The sequence below is a fragment of the Solanum verrucosum genome, unplaced genomic scaffold, assembly GCF_900185275.1.
Source record: "Solanum verrucosum unplaced genomic scaffold, falcon-dt-bn FXZP01000261.1, whole genome shotgun sequence".
NCBI lineage: Eukaryota > Viridiplantae > Streptophyta > Magnoliopsida > Solanales > Solanaceae > Solanum > Solanum verrucosum.
Genome location: NW_026019969.1, coordinates 9,599,561 through 9,622,572, shown reverse-complemented (window position 1 = coordinate 9,622,572; position 23,012 = coordinate 9,599,561). Strand labels below are relative to the sequence as shown.

At 32.2% G+C, this 23,012-nt stretch overlaps 2 protein-coding genes and 1 non-coding gene across 5 annotated transcripts; 2 read left to right on the top strand and 1 right to left on the bottom strand.

Annotated features, from left to right (window-relative positions):
- Positions 1–235: 235 nt before the first annotated feature.
- Positions 236–11,825, bottom strand: LOC125816446 (protein REVERSION-TO-ETHYLENE SENSITIVITY1-like). 2 transcript variants are annotated; one of them, XM_049496053.1, is made up of 6 exons: positions 11,540–11,825; positions 11,385–11,436; positions 9,618–9,671; positions 8,783–8,841; positions 1,023–1,374; positions 236–849 (listed from the first exon to the last, which is right to left on the bottom strand). In XM_049496053.1, the coding sequence occupies exons 5-6, from the start codon at positions 1,329–1,331 to the stop codon at positions 427–429; spliced, it is 732 nt and encodes a 243-aa protein (XP_049352010.1). In that variant the 5' UTR covers positions 1,332–1,374; positions 8,783–8,841; positions 9,618–9,671; positions 11,385–11,436; positions 11,540–11,825; the 3' UTR covers positions 236–426. The 2 variants fall into 2 exon arrangements, with proteins under 2 accessions (XP_049352010.1, XP_049352009.1); XM_049496052.1 differs by lacking the exon at positions 8,783–8,841.
- Positions 11,826–16,906: 5,081 nt separating this feature from the next.
- On the top strand, positions 16,907–16,978 carry TRNAE-UUC (transfer RNA glutamic acid (anticodon UUC)). The gene has a single exon. It is a non-coding gene; the product is annotated as a tRNA-Glu (tRNA).
- Positions 16,979–18,450: 1,472 nt separating this feature from the next.
- On the top strand, positions 18,451–22,426 carry LOC125815585 (probable plastid-lipid-associated protein 4, chloroplastic). Of its 2 annotated transcripts, none has more exons than XM_049495089.1 (6): positions 18,451–18,775; positions 19,228–19,341; positions 20,703–20,801; positions 21,586–21,660; positions 21,924–21,991; positions 22,070–22,426. In XM_049495089.1, exons 1-6 carry the CDS (start codon positions 18,479–18,481, stop codon positions 22,131–22,133), a joined length of 717 nt encoding a protein of 238 aa, XP_049351046.1. In that variant the 5' UTR covers positions 18,451–18,478; the 3' UTR covers positions 22,134–22,426. The 2 variants fall into 2 exon arrangements, with proteins under 2 accessions (XP_049351046.1, XP_049351045.1); XM_049495088.1 differs by having other exon boundaries at positions 22,061–22,426.
- The last annotated feature ends 586 nt before the right edge of the window (positions 22,427–23,012 follow it).

Sequence of the window (23,012 nt, the reverse complement as noted above, 5' to 3'; positions counted from 1 at the left end):
ACCCCATTATCATCCCTAGTTGAGGTACTTAAGGATAACTTTTTTCTAAGAACACTCATGAATGTCAAAAAAAAAACTATAACAAAATTTTTCAAGAGAACTTGTCAAAACTATAACAATATTCTGTGTTGTAAAAATTGCATAAATTGACAGGAACAGATGTGCTAAAAAGAAATATCAACACTGGATATTAACTAATATAATATGTTTTAACATTGCATTACAACACTGGTCATTAACTAACATAATATGTTTTAACATTACATTACAACACTGGACTTTAACTAATATAATATGTTTTCACATGACATTACAACAGAAAATAAGTAGAGTTCTCTCACAAGAAGAGACTTTATTCAGGAAAGAACACTTTTGAGTGTCTTTCTCAAACACCTAAAAAGACTTGAACCAACACAGCACAAGGTTCTAATCATCATCCTCAATCTTGCAACAGTAACAGATCATGACATACCATCCAAAAGTCGCAAGAACAAAGGAGAGCAGACCAATTGGAAACATCCATCCAATCATTAAATAGCCGAAGCAAAGCATCCCAATGAAAGGCAGAAATGATCTCAAGATTGACCAGCGATTGACCCACTTTCCCCTAAACATTATAAGAGCTCCAACGTTAATCATGTTCCAGCGCATTGATCCTCTAAATGATAGCCGGTTCAGGCAATTAGCAGCAAATGAGTGGCCGTTGCAACTGAAAACGCTGAAGTTTCTGTACTCAAAGGTGCGCCTAGACAACTGAACAGCATCATCCCAACTTATTGCTGTCCCAAATACAGCATGTACGTAACCCTGACGGCATGTGTGTCCACCAAAGTTGCGAGCAAAACAGCACTGTTTAAGCATAACAAAGTTGATAAAGAGAGTTATCAAGACCTGTATGTAAATTTTTATGAGTCATTGAAGAGATGCTACTGCAAGCGCACCGTTTAACTTTTCTCGCTACTTTCTCTTTATAGGGATGGGGTGGGATTTTGGAATGGATAAAAGCAGTCATGGGCACATACCTGCTGTCTGTCTACCTGATAGTATTTGGCTACAGTTCCATAGAAGAGCTGACCAACATGAATCATGTTATCTCCAGAAAAATCCACAATGGTACCATCCTCCCTGCATATGCCAACATGTCCAACAAAAGGTGCAAGCCAAGAAACCACAGGGAGAGGAGTCCAAACAAGGCAACAAGGGAACTTTTGAGTGCTTGGATCAATTTCATTTAGTGGCAATAAGTCATGCAGAATTCCTCGCGAAGCATTATCCCTTTCACCCCCATTCCTAGGATTAGCATCCATCTGAGGAAATCTTCTTGGAAGCATATAGCAATGTACAATTTCGTCGTTCCTAGAAGAATGAGATTCCCTGTTGAATAGAAAAAGGAATATCATCTCGTTACACCCTCTAGGCAAAAACTAAAGCTATATTCTAAAACTCAAGGTAAGCCTGGCCAGCGGTCACTATTAACAATGGAGTCTCAGCCATTCCAATTCAGAAAAAGGAATGATGATTCAGAATACAGTCCTAATCTAAATGCTGAAGTGTACCAAAATAAAATTAAGAATTACTCGACACAAAGAATAAACAATATCAACATTTGCTACTTAGCAGCTCCTACTTAGGAGCATAGCCACTTCTTACAGTCCAAAATAACCAGAACAAGAGCTCAAGCTGTATGAAACAAAATCTTCTACCTGGATATATCTATATGCAAATACATGATAGATATTTGACAAGTCATCTCAGATATCATATCTGATCAATCATTCTTTGAGATAAACCTGGCCGAACAGCAATTAAAAATCACATTATTCAGAAAGCTTCTACATATACACGTACACTTTATTCTGTATTTCAACACTCTTTTTAAGTTCAATATACAAATATCACTTAATTTCAGATATAAAAGGAATTCAATTGACCACAATGCTTCACAATAAGATATCAGGAGACGCATCAAGAATAGTCATTGGAACACCGAAGAGGTTGCAACATCTAAGGTTTCTTAGACTGATGTCAAGAAACGATTGCTATAGGATTAATGTACCTCCGAAAATCTTACCATAATTGTAACCGAGCCAAGACAAACTATAAGCTACTTGAGCTCAGCTTAGTCCAGCTCAAATCAACGGACTTTCAAGACTAGTAGACTCAATATTCATAAACATGTTCCACTGGATGCATTATAAATTACAGCATATGAACTAGAACATCATTTTATGTCATTTTGACCCTTTAGTTTTACATATATGCATAAATTATTCTTTCGGCCCCTTATAGATGCAGGATATAAAATATGCACCACTACCTATAAGTTTTCCCTTTCACTCTATCAGCTGACAGGACCCTTATTTCTCCTTTTTTATTTCCGAATAAACATTGCTGCAGCAATCAAATTCCACCCACCTATATCCTATCAGTTCCAACCCTTAATCATGCCCTCTGTAATTCTTACTCATCTGCTACCAACTAAAACACTGCAAATCTAGAAAAAAAATCCCACCAGCATTTTGTAACACTATGAAAGTAACATCAGGCTGTAGCTTGATGTTCCCAGTTGGTAGTCGATATTATCACCAAATCAGCTAAAAAAGCAAGATTTCATAGGCCAATTACACTCATGCATTAATGATGCATCGGATAAGACTTGGAATTATAGCAATTAAAACTACAGCACTGTTGCAAGTTCCTTTACCCATTTTATGTCATGTCACAATGAAAAACATTAATTTTTGCACTAGAAGTTGATGCACAAATTCTTTAGTCTACTGATAGAAACTTGAGCTGAGAACCTATCAATAAACAGAAAGGTTTTTGAGCTTAGAGTTTTTATTTTCTATTAAATAATAGTAGTAATTTATAAGGAAAAAAAACAATAATTAGTATGTCAAGTGAAAGTAACCTCTCTAGTAAGAAAGTATTATATAGAATTAGGTCGCACATCAGGTTTTGAATTAATTCAAGAAACACCAATACCAACACCCAAAAAAGGAAGAAAAAAAATCAAGATGCTTTTAAGATAGGTATAATTCTACTCAGAAGATTAAATGAATTGTATACTTCTGTTTTACTTTTGGTGGAAAGAGAAATTTATAAATGACTCAAACTCTATTTAGAAGTTTTAGAATCCTTGTAAGAAGAATCAAGCATACACTGTGTTTGCTTTTTGAATTGTATATGACACCTACCACTGCCTTTGTGCAGATGATATTTATAGCAGTGGTCACCTTTCCGGGAAAAAAAAAAGGAAAAAAGAAGAGGCCTAAGCCTTTAAACTTCAGGCTAGGTAGTGGTAACTCATACACTGTGCTTATTCAAAAATGACGCAACCAAGCAGAATAAACATTTGACTCACTTGGCTTGATTCGAGTCATACTATCTACAGTGAAAAGAAATTACAGAAAAATATAACCCTTTCACTTGAGTCACAGATTGGAAAGTGTTATGATGCAATATCTCTATAATGGTATAAAGTCAGTTTCCAAAATCTAAGGGGAAGCAGTAGAGAGTTGTAAAGAGAAAATTGCAGTAGCATTGAATAACATTCCTTGTCTTATTTGGATGACAATTGTACTGGACTTAATGTTTACTACTTTTCTTTCTTTTTTATAAAAAGGTATCATTTAGGCATGACTTACACAATGGATAAAAGAAGAATAAATGTGAATGAAATCTATAAAATAAGGTGCAATTATAGCACTGCTTGACATGTTCATTAGGTTGTCATGTATCAACTAAGTTACTCGGATTCTTCACTTTTGATGCCACCACCCTGTCGACATGACGTGAATGTGGGTGTGGGTGTGAGTGTAGGATCCGTGCAGGATTTGGTCAACCGATTTTGAGTACTTTGACCAAAATCGACAAAGAAATTCGAGACAAATACAATGATCTCCATAATCAAAAAAAAAGCTAAGACCCTTCGGGATGGCCCAGTGGTTTGGGCTTGGGACTTCCATGTTGGAGGTCTCAAGTTCGAAACCCCTTACCAGCGAAAGCAAGGGGTTTGCCTTCTGGGTCGAGCTCATTTCACCGAGCTTGCCTAGTGTGGGTTACCTCTCCTATGTGGTTTGCGAGCTATTGCATAGGAGCGGGGGTTTTACCCTGTGCGCACCCAAAGGGTAGAGGCTGCGGATTTCCCTTGGCATCAAAAAATAAGAACTAAGGTGAAATAGAAGAAAATATAGTAGCTTGTATAAAGAAATTTCTATGTTAGTTCTTTTCCTTCTCTCCTAGGATTATCAATATTTTCTTCTCATAATACTTTGTAAGTTTTCCACATAATGTCTCAGAGTCATAGTTTAGACATATAACTCTATTGTTAGATATTTGAATCACTTTTTAGCCAAATCCCAATCATGAAGGATCCAACCTCTAGATCCTCACCTTGTCACCCATATCGGACACCCACACTCAAGTCCTAGCAACTTAGCCTATCGTTGCCCTGTTTAACTTCCTTATACAAGCTTAGAGTGGTGAAACTACTTGTGCTTGAAATCTAATATGGAAAAATTACATTAACGAATAATGCCTTAAACTAATGGTATTTCTTAAGAGCTAAATGTCTTAATCCTTTGTTTTTTTGAAATTGATGTCTTAATCCTTTGTATATAGGGAAAAAAAACTTTTAGAGCTCCATTTATGATCACAGATAGGGGAATTACATCAAGATAAGTTTCATGGAGAGACAGACCGTACAAGATTCGGAAAAATAAAAGTTGAGGAGTTCCAATAGACAATATATGACATCTCAATCAGAAGGGAAGGAATGGATATGAAATGGAGGGTGTCAAGAGAAAATTATTCAATGAGATCATACTACATGGGCTATTAGGACGGAGTATGGTTCTTTTGGGTTATAGTTGACGGTTGTTTTTGAATTCCATTTCTACTACAAAATCGGACAAGAGTTCCTTCGCATCCAACTTCTCGCAAATATTAAAAAATAATAATTTGAATTAATATAGAATAGTAAATCCTAAAATATACTACCTCCGTCCACTTTTAATTGTCATAGTTTCCTTCTTTTTTTTTGATAACCGAGAAATTCGTCTGTGACCCGCCCTTTGGACCAATCACAGCCTTCTAAACTCAGTGGATAATGGGCCCGCCCCTCTACCCTTCTCCACTTAAATACCAAGCTTTGCTTTGCATGGTGTGGGGCTTGAATCTGTGACTAAGCCACAAATCCTCCACTTTTTGCCACTTGAGCTAGGCCTTGGGGGCTTGTCATAGTTTCCTTTTTGTAGAGTCAAATTATAAAAACTTTGACTAACATTTTACGATGTATTTTTTCATCATATTGATATGCAAAAAATTGTAATTTATAATGCTTTTCGTATAGTTTTTGAATATCTAAATTGTTTGTTCAAAATATCGAATTAATGTAATCTAATTTATCTTTGAAAATTGGTCAAATTGACTTTCGAAAAGCACAACATGACAAATAAAAGTGGACGGAGGGAGTATATGATTATAAGTACTTATTAAGTAATATGTTGACATGAGACTCTTCAAGATTCATTCTCTCTAATACTCCCTCCATTTCAGTTTATTTGTCTTACTTTCCTTTTTAGTCTGTTTTAGAAAGATTGCCTTTTTCATTTTTCTTTTTGGTTTTTTGAAAATGGTAACTTTTTCCTAAGTTGCTCGGACTCTCCAAAAATGTTGCCACACCCGTCGAATCCTTTAAAAATACACTATTTTGGGTTCCACTTCACCATGTTCTATGTGGGGAACACATATTAAGATTGTTTTCAAAATAGGTTCCACTTCACTATGTTTGGTTTTACCAAAAAAATACTAGCCATTTTAGGTAAAGATCATCATGTTGGGAAATAAGGACTTTTCAACATTATTGAAAAAGAAAAGGATAGTACAAGATATTCTCTTCCACAAAATGGTAAATTTGTTCTAATAGAGAAACAACGATGGTTGATTATTTAAGAAAGTAAATAAGACATGGAATCTCGAGAACATATAGGATTAGGAATAAGATAAGCTTTAGGAGTTTCAAAAAAAAGTTTATGACACCTCAATAGGGAGAACAGAATAGACAGGTAGATATGAACAGTGCCCAGGGCGAATATAGGGGGTTGTCATGGTGTTCACCTAAACTTCCTCGATAAAAAATTACCTTGTATATATAAGGTAATTTTTTATGCATATATATAGATTTTGAATTCCCTAAACACGAGACTAGAGGTTGACTCAATGGTTTAGGGGGTTCAAAATTCACCTTGAGGTTTCAAGTTCAAACTCCGTGCACTACATTTTCATTTTCCAAACCCCCTTAGTGAAAATCTTGGATTCACCAATAAGGGAGCCTATGGAAAGTCATTCACTTAAAACAATAGCACTTAGTGCGGAAGAACGTAGAGTACCAAGATGGCTAAAGGAAGTAGCTTTCTTTCCTTGTTGATAATATTGGGTAAAATGGTAATGGCGGCTAACATAAGGAAATCTGAAAATTGTTATGAGTTGGTATGATCATGAGAAAGTATGGGGAAGATACTTAGCACCCCGTATTGCATTTAAGGGTGGCCGTTCAGTATTCGGTTCCCTTTTCCAAAGTTCAATTTCAGTAGACGGTAATTCGATAATCAGTAATTGAAAAAAGATACCAATTATTACAGTATATCAAACTTTGGTACGGTAATTTGGTAATTACGTATTGAAGGGAAATATGATTTTACAAGATATGTTTAGAATTTGTCCAACATTTGACATGTTAGCTTTTAGAGAAATGCCATATAAAGGTTAGATCTCTGTTCTCAAGCCATAAAATTATAAAATTTGGTGTCACGAGTCAATCAAGACATTCAAATCACTCGTTCATGTTACCTATATATATGGTAGACAATTCATACCCACAAGCTTAAAAGTAAATGAATAGCCAAAGTTCTCAAACTTGGGTTCTTGGTGAATTTGGTTAGATCAATAAGTTAATATTCTTAGAGAATATTTACGACTAGGACATGACAATTGTTGCCACAGACAAAAGGAGACTCAAGTTCTTTGGGGATAGGCGTTGGTTATTCAATTTGATATTTCCAAAGTTTGATTTCGGTAATTCAATACAATTAGAAGTAGATACCAAATACCGAACTTTGAAAATTTGGTCTGATACAATAAATCAAACTTTGGTAATTCAATTTATTGTGATTTAGGCGAACCCCTAATTGCATTGTAGTCTCAATCACAATCATGGAACCTTGTTTTTGGTGATGAGAGCAAGACAAACATAGCTCTATCTCCACAACCGGTTTCATATGGTTGGTTGTGTTATACAAAAAAATGTCTACAAATTTTAGTTAAAGATCTTGTAAGAAATATAGGCAACATGAAAGGAGAACATCCTTTTTGGATTTTCAGCAATAAGATTTTTGTTTTTGTTTTTATTAAGTAAACAAATTTAATTAATGAATGGACCAAAGCAAAGAATATCCATATACAAGAAGTATAGCAAAAGAGTAGTAAACCTACAAAAGATATGGTCCTCTATCAAAGACACCCAATCTTATATACAATATACGACTTCATGGGGGCACCAAAAGAAAAGAAGAAATAGAAGGCTACTCATTAACGGAACAAAACTCGTCTTATCCTTCAAAAGCTCTTTTGTTTCTTTCTCTCCAAATAACCCACAAGATAGCTAGTGGAGCAATAGTCCATGCCATGCACCTTCTCCCATAATTATAGTTGATCATTAGCTCTTATACAACTCTTGGAATCACCTATGAGATACCAAACCAACTGAATACTTCGCACCATAACCTCGAAGCTAGACTACAATAAAGAAGGAGATGATCCACACCTTTACCCGTCTCCTTGCACATGAAGCACAAACTAACACGAACAACCTTCCACTTCTTACGATTCAGAAAAAGAAATGGTACGAACAAAATATACCCATTTGTAAAATGATCAATCTCTCATTATAATAAATAAATTTATGGGTGGCTAATTATTTTAAAAGGGCTGATATTGTTTAAGTTTCATGAGGGGCGTTCAAGATTAGTGATACGACTAGAATAAGGAGTTTCTCTATAAAGTATATGATACCACAACAAGGAGGGAAACAATAGACAAGATAATATTGAGGAGCTAAGGGGAGTCATTCGTAGGAGTGGCAAACGAGCAGGTCGAGTCGAATATGAGTCGATCGAGAACGAGTTATATAAAAATGGAAAAAATACTTTATTCGACTCGACTCATATTTTAAATGGGTAAAAACAAGTTACCCAATGGATAATATGGGTATCCATGTTTACCCACATTATTATAGGGATCATCTTAAAAGCTTCAAAAGCAAGATCTCGACACTGAGACTTTTTTTTATTCCTTTTGGTTGATAAGAGTGTCCTTTTAGATTAATTGGATTGAAAGAAATAGAAGATTGTTTAAGATCGTAAGAATGATTTGAAAAAGTTATAACTTGTTTCTCTTCAGGTACACTATAGGTGTAAGAATTCCCTCTTTAATTGATAGTTGAGTTAACTTGTTATTATTAATGAAATCCTTCACCTGATCAAAAAAAAGTTGAGTAGACTTGATAGAAGAAAATGGTTGAGCCATACCCCCAATTCAAACATCTGTTTTGTATTGTATTTGTGTGTCATTAATGAAATACTTACATTTCTCATAAATATAGATATAATTACTGCATTAAGTAGTAACCTAAACTACATCTCTAAAAAAGGAAAGCCATAACGAGTATGAAATGCACCCCAGAAAAAAAAATCATATATCTTAAATTCCTGTACTTACCTACTTTTGTCAGTTCTGAGTAGGAAAAAAATTATAGGCAAAGATCCATCTGCTTTGGTAATTCTGAAGGCAACAAGAAGAAATATGAAGATGAAACCCATTACATTAATTATGACCAGAGTCCGATTTATACAAAATGGTTCTATAAAGATTCAATTATTAACATATGTTCTTTACTGAATTACTTTTTTTTCTTTGGAAATGATTTTTCTTTCTTACTGAATTACTCCAAGCAATTTCATGCCTTCTCTTTCATAAGGTTCACATAACTTTAACATCTGTTGGCAAATTAACTATCAAGTCATTCAAAAGCCCTTTTAAGTAAAAATCACAAAGAAAGAGAAAAACCCTTTTGAGCTGGTACCTCTCCCTAGCTCATGTAGTTAACAACATAGCTGCAGAAATCCATTCATGCAAATGTCAATGAAGAACAATTAAAAGAACTAGCAAGAGGGAGGAAGGGGGCGAATAATGGCATTAGCACCAGCACTTTCACAAAATTAGATTCTAACGACAGAGTGACAGAAAGAGAAAGTTGGAACACTTCTTCTGAAACATCTAAGATACTAAAGGAGTATAACTGATTGACATTGTTTTATAGGCTAATCGACAATTAGTTCAAGCTATTGTTCAAAGTCCTTCATTAATTTTGAGCAATGATTTGACATTTTCAAACTTGGATGCTAACCAAATTCAAGAAAAATGAGCACACTCCTACCTAAGGTAGCCAAGGAAAAAGAGTATTCGAGATGGATTTCAGGACCTACATTCCAGGGTAAAAATGTAGATACATTTGCAATAACATAAGGGACAAAAGAAAGTAAAGAACAATCATCAACCTTATTGTGTCTTCTTGGCAAACCAAAATGCAATATTGAGAATTCCAAAGTTACCTAAGTACAGAAAAACCAACACCCAGTTAACAAAACAAAAACAAAGATCAAATTGATTCAATGCAAGTGCATTGGGTAATGTAAATCAATTAACAAAAATGGGGGAAAGACGAAAGAAACCCTGGAAATTACAGAGAATAACAAGCAAAAAACACAGTGAAGAGACACAATCATCAACTTAGATATCAACGAAGCGTTACAGTTATGACTTATGAGTAAGGGGAAGTCCCAACTGAGAAACACTAGAAAACAAGAGTAAGTACAGGTCAGATTTTGTTGTCCACTTGACACTTGTCCTTTTTTCTGTTTCTCTTTTATGTTCACTTCTGTCTTTTAATTTACCAAGAACAAGACAACCAGAAAGTGGAGAGATGCGTGAACTGAACTGATATACGGATCAATTTTTGGCCATTTATATATGCCCCGCAGTGGAGGCTTGACTAAGAATTCTAGTCACAATGGACTAAGATTTGGACCAGGCCAAACAGACTATTTTGGTTGGATTTATACACCACTTTGTAATTAAACAGCATAGTAAATTCGAAAACTTAGAATGTCTGATATACTTTTTTATCAGAAAGATATATATAATTTTTTAATTAAGTATGAATGTTTAATCTCTCTCACCTATTCTTCACCTCTAAAAAGGAAGTCATAACGAGTATAAAGGCATCCTAGCCAAGATCATCTACACCTATCTTCATGCACTTCTACTTAATTACTTCTTTCAGTTTCCAAGTAAGAAAAAATTGATAGGTGAAGTCGTAAAGACCAGTTTGCTTTAACATTCCTGAAGGCAACACGAAAGATGAAGATGAACCCCATAAAATGGAATTTATGTCCATGATTACATTATGATCCATAACGAAATTCAATGGGAATGGTTCTTTAAAAGAGAATGACTAATAAGATCCTTTTTACTGCATTAGTAAGTAATTTGATCTCTTTTTCTCTCTACGGTTCACATTACTTCAACAGCTGGTCGCAAAATTAAATATCAATCACATATTATGCAAAAGCCCTTCTCAGTATAGGACACAAAGAAACGAGAAAAACACTTTTGGGCAAGGACTAGCTGAAAACAGATCTCCCTAGCTCATCTAGTTAACAGAGTAGCTGCATAAATCCCTTCATGTCAATGTCACATGAGAACGAGAAAAGAACTAACAAGGGAAAGGAGGGGCAATCAAACACATCATCATCACTAAACTAGAAATTTCGATTCTAACGAGAGACTGCCAGGAAGAAAAGATCATCATATCTTCTCAAACATCTAATATATTTAACAACATAACATGTGGACATTGTATTAAAGACTAATTTACAATTAGCTCAAGCTATTTCCCACGTTTTCCATTAATTCTTAGCAATGATTGGCCTCTGCAAACTTGAATACTTTGACCCAATTCAAGAAAAAGTTCACTCCCATATCCTATCAAGTCTAGTCACCTCCCCACAATTCTTCTTTGACCTACCTCTACATCTCCTAACTCCTTCTATAGCCAACCTCTTGCACCTCTTCACTGGCACACCCTAACACTTCCTCTTCACATATCCGAACCATCTCAACCCAATAGTCCCCTATAACTTTGTTCTTAATCATACTTCTATAGTATACCCACACATCCTTATGGCTTTGCAGAACTAAACTTCCAGAAAAAAGAAATGCAAGTAAATTAGCAGTAACATAAGTAGCAAAAAACTACTAGCAACCTTAATGTGTCTTCTCAGCAATCAAATCCGCAATCTTCATAATTCCAGTCATCTACGTACAGGAAAACCAACACCCAGTTAACAAATTTAACAAAAACAAAGATTAAATAAAAAAACAACATAAGTGCATTGAGTAATCAAGAAAGGGAACTCACAGAGTACAAAGAGGTCAAGAAACACAATGTTGAAGTGATACAATCAGCAACTTAGATATCATTGAAGCGGTTACATTTCGGAAGATCCGAGAAAAGTAGAGAAAGCTAGTAGAAAACAAGAGTAAATGCCGGGACAGCTTTATTTTTGTCCCTTTTTTCTTTCAGTTTCTCTATTACGTCTTCTTCTTTTTTTGCTTACTAAGAAGAAGACAACCGAATGGTAGAGAGAAGGATGAATACGCCATTGCCATTTACATACGTCATGCGGTGGAGCATTCATGATTCCTCAAGCAAGGCTCTTCTTTGTTTCTTCTTCCCTTTCTTCTTTATCGGTTTCTCATGTGAGTGTTCGAATTTTGGGGTTTCATTGCATTTAAATTGGAATAGAAAAAGTACCATAGGAGTAGTATTAAAAATTGAGAAAATTATAAAAATGGTCCCTTATGTTTGAGGGTACAGTCAAAATAGTCTCTTAAGTAAACATTTTATAGTTTTGATCCTTTAAATTTGTCATAATTTAACAAAAATGGTCTTTTATGTTTGAGGGTAGACTTAAATATACTCCCTCATTTGGTGTGAGGGATGAGAACAAATAGTCATGGGATTAAAACATAGTCCTAAAATTAAATTTTGATGTCTTGTTTGAGATAACTTATCCCACCATTTATATCATAGTGTGATGGGATAAGTTATTCCAAGATAACTAATCCCATAATAATTAATCCTGGGATAACTTGTTCCCGGTCAAATGACAAGGTTTCAATCTTTTAAGATTGTCAAAAAGTTAATATTTTTAGTTTTCAAACAAATATTTAGCAAACTATTTCTATTAGATTTGACAAGAATTGAGCAAAAAAGATTAATTATAAATATAAAAAAGAAAGTCTCATTAAATCCTGGAATATGTAACATAAAAAAGTATTAGTTACTAAAATAATATTAAAAAGGAATAATAGAATTTTCACATGAAAAAATTGCATACAAATAGTCTTTTTTTAAGTATACATTTTATAGTTTTGTATCCTTTGATTTTGTCATAATTTAACAAAAAATGATATTTTATGTTTGAGGGTAGATTAAAAATATTCTCTTAAGCATGTACTTCAAGGTTGAAGTCCTTTAAAATTTCCAAAAGTTAACATTTTTAGTCCAGCAAATTATTAAGCAAACTATTTCTTTTAGATTTGACAATAATTGTGCAATAAAAGATTAATTATAAATATAAAAAAAAGTCTCATTAAATTCTGAAATATGCAACAAAAAAATTAACTGAAATTACACCTTAAAAAATTACGTCAAATTTTAGAAATAACATGAACTACAAAAATTAGCAGTACTAAAAACAAGTGAAAATCGGCAATAAAACCAAGGGAAAATGTCAAAAGACAATGATTTTTAAAAAAAAAAAATGTTCAAAATTTTTATTTTTAAATGAATTTATTTTAGGAAAAATGACAAATATCCATCTGTTAAGTTTGCACAAAATGCATGAAAATACGATTAATATTTATTTAAATTTTAAAAGAAATTTGAAGGAGACTGACAAATTTGATTTTTATGCATAACAACTTCATCAAAAATGAGAAAATTAACTTCCCTAATGAAAGTAGAGATAGCCAATTTTACAAGTGACATTTTTGAAATGGAAGAAGTCGAAGGAGTGAACAAGTGTTATGGTAACAAGCCGTAAGAAAGATGAGAAGAGCTTTTCTTCCACCGGCCTTTATAAGAGTTTGGGAGTATCGTGAGATAGATGGTAGACAGTCAATCTTGCAATAACCATTGCTTGGCATTAGCCCTGGGTTGATCTCAGACTTTAATCAACCCTTTCATACTTCGAATCAACCGATCGATCAAGAGGTTAATCTCCTTTATTTGGAACGATAGCTAAAAGAAATTCATCATTTTATCTTGAATAAGGAAAGGGCATCATAACATCAACTCCAATTGAACAAGCTAAACCTTGAAAAACTGATTGTATGCTCCCCACTATCCAACACACCCATACCCCTACCTTCACTCCCACCTCACATAATATATGTCCAAATTATGTATAAATATTTTAGAATAAAGTAAGAAAAGAAGTAAGGAACATACTTATTTCCTAGAAACTTAACTCAAAATTTCAAAACAAGCGTTATTCGATAATATAAAAATAAAGTGTTAAATTATACTCAACTAGTGAACTTTTCCGCGCTTTGCGCGGTTATAAAGAGTGATAAAAATTTGAAAATTTTATTAAATATAATATTGATGTAAGAGAAAAATGTTTGATTACTACTTAGTATACTTCCAATAAAGTTATTAAATTTTTTACTATTTTGAACAAAAAAATTGCAACAAGAAATTCACATAAGATGCAAAATAAAGATAAATCATATCAATAAAAATGCAACATCATTCTTAATTCCTTATTCATTAATAAATAGAAGGAAAAATGTGAAATCAGTACACATATCTTTCGAGTTCTTGTGGACGTCCACTCCCACAAGCCGATCACCATTCTTCAAATCAAATTAAAATATGAATATAATAAGCACCGAAAATATAACAACCTAAAAACCTAATGTGATCTTCTATAAAAAATTTATAGTAATTTTATTTGCAGGGCTACAATATGAAACACCAAATAATATGCTGAATATGACTATTAATTATTTTATAGGTCATAATAATAAAAAGTTGTGTAGAGTAATTAATGAAAATAAAGACAAATTAAGTTTTACATTTAACTATTCTAAAAATGTCTTTTTAATTACTTTGTAATGCACATTTAATATAATTAACAGAGTTAAATATTTTTTAAATTCTTTTAATATAGCACATAAATTTTTTTTAAAAATTGTATTTCTTGACCAAAGAAAAATATCACCCTCACTTTTTCTCTTCCTAACTGTTTTGTGGTGATATAACTATTTAGCACAAGTCAATAAGTTACTAAAGATTTTAAAAGAAATATGTATATATCAAAATAATTTACAATCCTTCTAAAAATTAAATATCCACTTAATATATTTCAGCAAGAGGAATATGACATATTAATAAAGTAAAAAGTTTAAAATTTATCTAATTAAGACTATCAGTCAATAAAAAAATCCAAATCTTAACACAATTTTAAATATAAAGATCCTTATACTTGTTAAGTTTAAAATTATTAAGTACAAATTTAGTCAAGACTTCTTGTTAATTTGTTGATAAATTCATCTTAACTATTCTATTAGAATGTAACAAAATAAGCTTATCCGTGCTTAAAATTATCTGAACATATAGTTATTAGTTAACACATTTTCATTTGGAAGTAAGTTTTAAACATATAATTAACACTTTTTCATTTTTAAATAAATTTTGAACCTGCAAGTAAAACATAATAGTTCGAATTCAACAATCAATATATTTTGAACAATATAATTAAAAAAATTAATATTATTTTCCAAAAAATTAAACCAAACCTCTAATATGTATGAATAATGAAACTAATAAATCAATCAATTACAATATATTGAGATAATTTTTCATTTAACATCTCTTTATTATCCAATAATTTTTTTATTATTATTTTGGGTGTTAGATGAAAATAGAGAAAATACTCAAATGACAAGATGCTTCTGTAAGAATCTTTTCCATGTCTGCTCCTTCATACATGTCTCGACAATCACCAATATCACACCATGCCATGATAACTTGCAGAAACAATTACAATTTCTCATAAAAAAATAATATTAAATATTCTCTAATAATGTAACAACAATAACATATTTAGTGTAATTTCACAAGTGAAGTATGAAAAAAATAGAGAGACAGAAAAGATATGTCTTGAAATCCTTAGCTTGATAAAGCCTGCCAAATTCATTGAAAAACAAAAGAGAGGAAGGAAACATATGAACAATGCATTTGTATTTAATTTAATATAAATATCCATATTATGAACCTCTTTACAACAATCAAACAATTTCATAAAAATGTAAATCTCAATTTGCTGGAACAATTATTTGACAGTAAGAAAGATGCCTCAATGTTTATTGTATATACAATATAATCATCATATTTTCATTGATTATATAATTTAAATGAAATGAAAAAAATTAAAAAATTCACAATAGTATAAACATAAAAATAGTAAGGAAGTTAAGATTACCTTATGTCTCTCCAAAGTATTATTTTCTAATAGAAATATTGAAAAGCTAGAAAAGAAAATTGTGAAAAAAATCATGGCTGGATTTGAATTGGGTCTCCTTTTGCTACCATATTTAAAAGAATATTATAATGACTTTTAATTAATCTTAATAAATAACATTAATGAAGAATATGAAAGGATAATCAGTTTATACACAAATAGAATAAAGAGATGAATTTGATGAAATTGAAGATGGAATATAAGAAAATGATATAAATGACTATAATAAAAAAAAAAGTTTATACTATTATTTTCTTGAAAGAACGTGAAAGAAAGAAAAGAAAGATAAGAGTTAAAAAAAAAAATAGACAAAAAAATATAGAGGGTTTAAAAAAATAGATAAAAATATATATTGTAATTAATTTTTTATTTTCCTTAAATGGTGATGCTCTTTATATACTCACAATATTTTTAATCATTATGTTAATAATAAAATTTGCAAATGATTTCATTGTTTCATCCCAGAAATACGTAATTATTCTAAATGAAATTTATAATTTTTAATATTATAGAGAATGCCAAAAGTTTCAGATTAGGATATTAGAATATATTTTTCCGGAAATGGGATCTTTCTTCCGTTTCCAACTATATAATTAATAATTAGAATATTAAATGTGATTATAGAATATTGAATTAATCTTTCTCTTTCCTTAATTATAGTAAAATTGTAACTAAACATCTATTGTAATCTTTCTCTTTCCTTAATTATAATAAAATTGTAATTAAACTTTTATTGTCCATAAATGGTGATTTTCTTTCTATTCTTGCAATGCAATTAATGTTTAATATATTGAATGTAATATTAAATCATATTATATTTAGTGTGATGAAAAATAAAAAAAAATTGAGAAAATAAATAAATAGGAATCTTGACTTCTAAGAGGTGCCACATCAGCGGTTTCTCATTCAACTTTATATATATATAGATTGTATGAAATAAATAAACTAACTTCAAGTTAAATTCACCTTGTTGATTGACAACCTAAACTTTCACCTTATCATTGAGAGTTCAAATTGGTACATTGTAATCCCCTCCCTCAGTTTCCTTTTTTTTTAATACCCCCATCAAGAAAACTTTTTTATTTTTTTAAAGTTACATTAACTTGATTTCACATGGCCAAAATAAAGAGATACCACAGGATAAGAAGCATTATATTGTTAATAATTTTATGATTGCAACTTAGCAACAAGCATCCGTTATCGTCCAGCGGTTAGGATATCTGGCTTTCACCCAGGAGACCCGGGTTCGATTCCCGGTAACGGAACTTTTTTGTTTTTAAAAAAAAATGTTTTCTCCTTGTTAAACAATTCTATTAAGTTCTTAGGAATATAAATGTTTCTAAAAACACACAATAGAACAAATCTTCATTGAAAAGTCATTTTGTTTAAAACAATAAAAAAAATGAGTGAAATGTATTACTTTTAGGGTGGGCTTCCGATTCGGTGTCAGTGTTATTTTTTCAAAAGTTCGATTTTTCGATTTAGTGTTTGGTGTAAGAGTTTCAGAATTTCAATTGAACTTTTATTAAAAAAAAATAAAAAAAGATATATATTTTTTATTTATGGGCATTTCCTTAACTAAAAATAAAAAAGTCAACTAACAATTAAATCATTCATGACAAATCAAAGTAGCAACAAATTTATAATTCAATAGTTAACTTCAAATATTATTTTTCGAGAGGAACCCAAACGTATTTTTAGTTGACACAATAAATGTTCTATGGCGAACATATATAGTTTTAAATTTTTAAGTGTCTTAATCTTTTAATTTTTTCCTCATTTTATTTTGAGCAACTTTCACAAATAACAAACATAAAAATCATATTTGTATGTTATAGCTATAGTTTGCATAATTGTGTTCCATAACAAACTTTATGTTTGATATGACTATTAATATGTATATTTCGTTATACATATACAAAATAATCAATTGTATAATCTGTGTTTGTATAAAGCGAGAAAGATAGAAAGACAAAAGAAAATTGGGTAGGGGAAGATTTGTATTTGTATAATCATAAGTGTATAAGACGAAAATATATGTATTTGTTTATACAATTTTCTCTCGTTTTATACAAATACAAACACAATTTATACATTTGTGTTTGTATAAAGTGAGAGAAACTGGTGAGCGAGATCTAGGAGAGTGGTGAGCGAGATCTGGGAGAGGGAGAGAGGGGAACGAAAAGATATGTATATGAACAATTTTCTCTCGCTTTATACAAACACAAACACAAACACATTTTATACATTTGTGTTTGTATAAAGTGAGATGGGTGAGGAGAGACTTCCCAACGAGAAACGATAGTGGCGAGCGAGAAAATCAGGGAGAGAGGCGAAATGACAACAGTTTGCTACACGTTACAATTAAATCAAACTGTGGTTATAACATTTAATTTGAATTAATATTTTCCTATTTTATACAATTTTCCCTTTTATTTTTCATTCACACCGAAAATCGTTTCAAAAATACTGAACTAAACTGAACTGAAGTAGAAAAACCGAGCTGCACTGAATTAGTTTGGCTTGATAAACAATGCACATTTTCTGAAAACCGAAGAACCAAATCGAAGTTTGATAAAATCGAATCGATATTACTTTAGCTAAATAAACAAGTTCATCGAAATTTTAGAATCCTTGACTTTTTACTGTGCTGATTATAAAATGTGGCGGGAAGCTAACGAAGATGTGTGAATATATGCTTATCCACTCCAGGACAAAACTGTGTGTACCAAAATTGAACAAATATTTCAAATTTTTAACCAACAATGGCTACTCTTTGTATGTCTTCATCTTCTTTAGTTAAACTTCACCAAATCTCCCCCTTTATTCATTCTTCTTTCCCAGCAAATCCAAATCTACTTCGGAGATCATTTTTCGATCATTTTACGGCCGTCAATTATGTACCGGAATCTTTGAAATTGAGGGCAAGGGTTTCCTTATTTCCGTTTTTCTTTACCAAAAGTGAAGACACTGAGAGCCTCAAGCAGGAGCTTCTCGAAGCCATAGCCCCACTTGATCGCGGTGCTGAGGCCACTCCTGAAGATCAAAAGCTTGTTGATCAGGTGGGTCATGCACCTTGTGTAATATATTCTTTTGTTTTGAATTATTTGTGGGTATTGTAGTTTATGATGTTGTTGAAGTTGAAAAATTGTTATTTAGGACTTAATTGGAGTGTTAAAGTAAATAATAAAGGGCATATATATAATACATAACTGTGGGTATTGAGAGTACAAGTCTAGACACCTTAACTTGGTCTCAACTGACAACTCAACACTCTAATTTGTCCCCATGGTGTCTTGTGGATACCCAACATTGACGTGACATAAATTTTGAAGGTGTCTAGAAGATCATTTTGTAAGTTGGAATGTTCAACTGACATAATGGAGACGAGTTGGGGGTTTAGATATGCATACTCAAAGTTGGAGTGTTTACTTGCCAGCTAAGGTTAAGTTTGAGAGAAGCCTTTTAGCTCCTATTTTGCTGCTGGTGCATTACTAGCCTAATGTGTATGCAGATTGCAAGCAAACTTGAGGCAGCTAATAAAGTGAAGGAGCCCCTGAAGTCGAGCTTATTGAATGGAAAGTGGGAGCTTTTGTATTCTACATCTCAATCAATTCTACAAACCAAGGTCTGGTCTGATTTTATCTTTCTTATGCACATTTCCAGAAGCTAAGATGCTCCTGCTCGTTTATCATCTGCTCTTTTCTCGAGGGAACAAATTACTTCAATTACGAAGACTGTTGGTTTTAGATTCATACAAGTAGTAAAAGTTTAGGGTGTACATACAAAGGGAAAATAGATAGGTAGTTAATCACTTCCACCCTTTTGTTCTTTTGTCATAATTTAACTCCATAGGTCATTGCCTGCCCATAGGTTGGCAAATTTTGAAGCAGTTTCTTGGCTTTTACTTATCTTCTTCTAACTAGACTAAATGAGATATGCAAAGGATGATATCTACAATAGTCACAGTAAAGTTGCTTATTCTTCATTTGATATCAGTTACTATAATTGTTTTTAGGTATAATCAGAAGCAAGTTTAGACCTCCTTTTCTCGTCCTTTATTAATTTTTACTCTAAAAAATATTATCGGTTTATTTAGCATGCTACAATCTTAAGTGCATTGATTAGCCTCAAGAAATAGGTCAGATGTGAGAAGAATTGTGATACTCATTCAATACATAGTCATTGCTTTCAGTTTACTCCATTATTAATGAAGATTCATCATTCTCTTCTGGTTAAATCTTCTGATGACCAAACAAAGAACAAAAGAATGCTTCCATTCTTCAAATATCAAGCATAAATAAGTTATGCTTTCTATTTGCAGTGATGTCTCAGAGTCTGCCTTTAATATTTTTTCCTTCTTCTTTTGAGAGTGTTGGATGATTGATTCATTTTCTCTTTTCCTTCTGTATTGTGAATGTTGGTTTTAGATCACAAGTTTCAATTTGTTTTCTCAATTCCAAACATCAACAATATGCTAAGATGTATTCTAAAGTGACATATGACAACAACTTTCTAAAAGGGAAAAAAAGAAGGCAGCAATGTATGTTGAGCGAAGGAAATTGGATTGGGTCAACCCAGATCCATATTAATAAATAAATAATATATAATTATTATATATTTAATTTATTAATTAATAAAAGAGAAGAGACACAACTATTTGAAAATTGTGTCCCTTTAGAATTATAAAAGGATTTCAAAACAGAAAAAGTTTCATTGAAGATTCTTGTGAAGATTTCTTCTTCGAAAGGGAACAAACTTCTGTAACAAGTATATAATTATTGACTGTGATTATTTTGGTGTAGTTCGTGTTTCATAAAGATGTGATTGCAATATTAGACTAGTGCAATGAATTCAATGATCCTCCAAACTGTGTGTTTGATTAGATTCTTCATTGAGCTATTTTCTTCATTGTGGTTATTTTCTTGTTTGATGTGCTTCATTTCTAACTGTAGTGACAGGGTTCTTATTAGTTTATTACTGTCGCAGAGGCCCAAATTCTTGAGAGCCAATGGAAAAATTTACCAGGCTATCAATGCAGATACATTGAGGATTCAGAATATGGAAACATGGCCATTTTTCAATCAGGTCCCTTTTTAAACTCATAGAGAAATATCAAAGGATCTCCAGTCTTTCTTTCTTTCTTTTTCTGTGAAATATTGTCCTATTTAATCTGTAACTTGTGAAAATTTGCCTGTTTCTCCAGTAATTGTATAAGTAAGGCTCAGAAATCTAGTCAAGTAAGTTTTATTTGCAATTCAAGGACTACATTCTTTTAGCAGGAGTACTTGGGCTGCACCTCAGGTGCTTCATACACACTCATGTCCATTTGGTAACTTGATTTTCTGGTCTGTGATTTATATTGGATACCTCTTTAGTTTTGTCACCTTCATGAGTATATGCAGCCTGCTGATTTCAAGAAGGTCGTTCTCAAAACTATTGTTAACGTTGAAGAAGTTATACTCACAGCCTCACACACTCACATTCTTTATGATGAAATATTTCCATAAATAAACCACACAGAAAAAAAGAAGAAGATTGATTTTGATCTCAGTATTAGTATGTGATTTAGTTATAATTTATAAGCTGCTGGAGCTGCTTTCTTTTATGGAAGTTTGCTGTGAAAAAGGTAATGCACAAAACTGATGCTTGATTTCAGTTGGGACAGATATCATAGGCTGTCTTTTGCACCTTTGAAAATAGATAAAACTGTATTTTCTATCATGATGAGATTCTCATTGTCCTGGATTCCAAGAGAAAAACTCGACAGATGTTTAAGAAAGGATCATCCACTGTCAGTTACTATAAAAGAAAAATGTTTTCTTTTGATTTTTGCAATAAAGTTGAAGTCAGTTTTCTAACATATCTGCAGGCTACTGCCAATTTAGTTCCTCTTAATGCACGGAGAGTTGCTGTAAAATTTGACTCTTTCACGATAGCAAGTCTGGTAAGTAACCTTCATTTTGGCAAGGAAATTTAATCAGCTTGCATTCTATTGTAGTATTCATTAAGCAACAAGATGTTTCTTCTTTACGTCGTTATAAAGTATCAAACAGGAAGAGTACTGGAGACACGTACTGCACATTGCTACTCTCTTTACCTATCTCTGTCTATTGCTTGCTTCAAGAAAATTGGCAAAAAACATTAAATAAAATTTGTAAAGCTTTGCTTGTTAACTTTTATTGGATCAATCTTTCTTCTGGCTCGTAGATACCTATAAAGAACCGCGGAAGTGGTCGTGGTGAACTTGAAATCACATACCTGGATGAAGAACTAAGGTAAAGGAAAATAACCCACTGTTTTCAATTGTGTCACATACCTTTTTCATGCAACATCATTTGTTACAGGATATCAAGGGGCAACCAAGGAAACCTGTTTATTCTAAGAATGGTGGATCCATCATATAGAGTCCCTCTTTAAGCATGGCTCCTGTGGATAGTAATTGTCTCAAGCAATCGCTCTTAGAACCATTTCAGTTGGACTTCAGCGTTGGAACTAGTTCTCATGACGCGTACAAGCTTGATCAGATTTCCGATCAACAATAATAAAGATATGCTTCATGGTAAAGCTAAACAGCATAGTCCAACTTGCTTCACATCTTACTGTGCTATGATTGACCATCATAATAGCAAATAAACTCATTGCTTGTAGTTTGATCAAGGGACTACATCTCTTATGATGCATAATATAAGTGAATTGGTTTTCAAGTTCAACTTATGGAAAACATTAGGACTCTGAGAAATAATCTACTAAGGTTGTAGCAAGGACTATATGTCAAGACATAATTTCTAATTGTTTTAAAGGTGATCAAGATGATTCGACTGTAATAGAGCATACATTTGAGAAAAAAATGATTAATTTGTATGTTGACCAATTCAGGGTTGAGAAATTCAGTTCTTCAAACTCAAGATATAACTTTTGTTATTTCAGATAGAATTATCAAGTGAGTGTGTTGACATTATATAGATTTCAAATACTCATTAGAATAATAATAGTCGAAATACAGCCAAATTAGTCGAAAGCCACATATGCACCATAAAAATAAATAAAAATATCATCATTATTACTCTATACTTACTATTAAGTAGTATGGTAATAATAGTTAGTGTTTTCAAAAATGTTTTTGATGTAGGTCTCAGGGCGGGGTGTACCAAAAATGCTCCAGAGCGTAAATTAAAGACATAAGTTCATAAGGCGTAAGTTCTAAAAATTGAGGCGTAAGCTTTGAGCATAAAAACATAAGTCCAGAGCGTAAAATCGTAGGTCCAAGCGTTTTTAATTTATTTTTTGAACATTTTT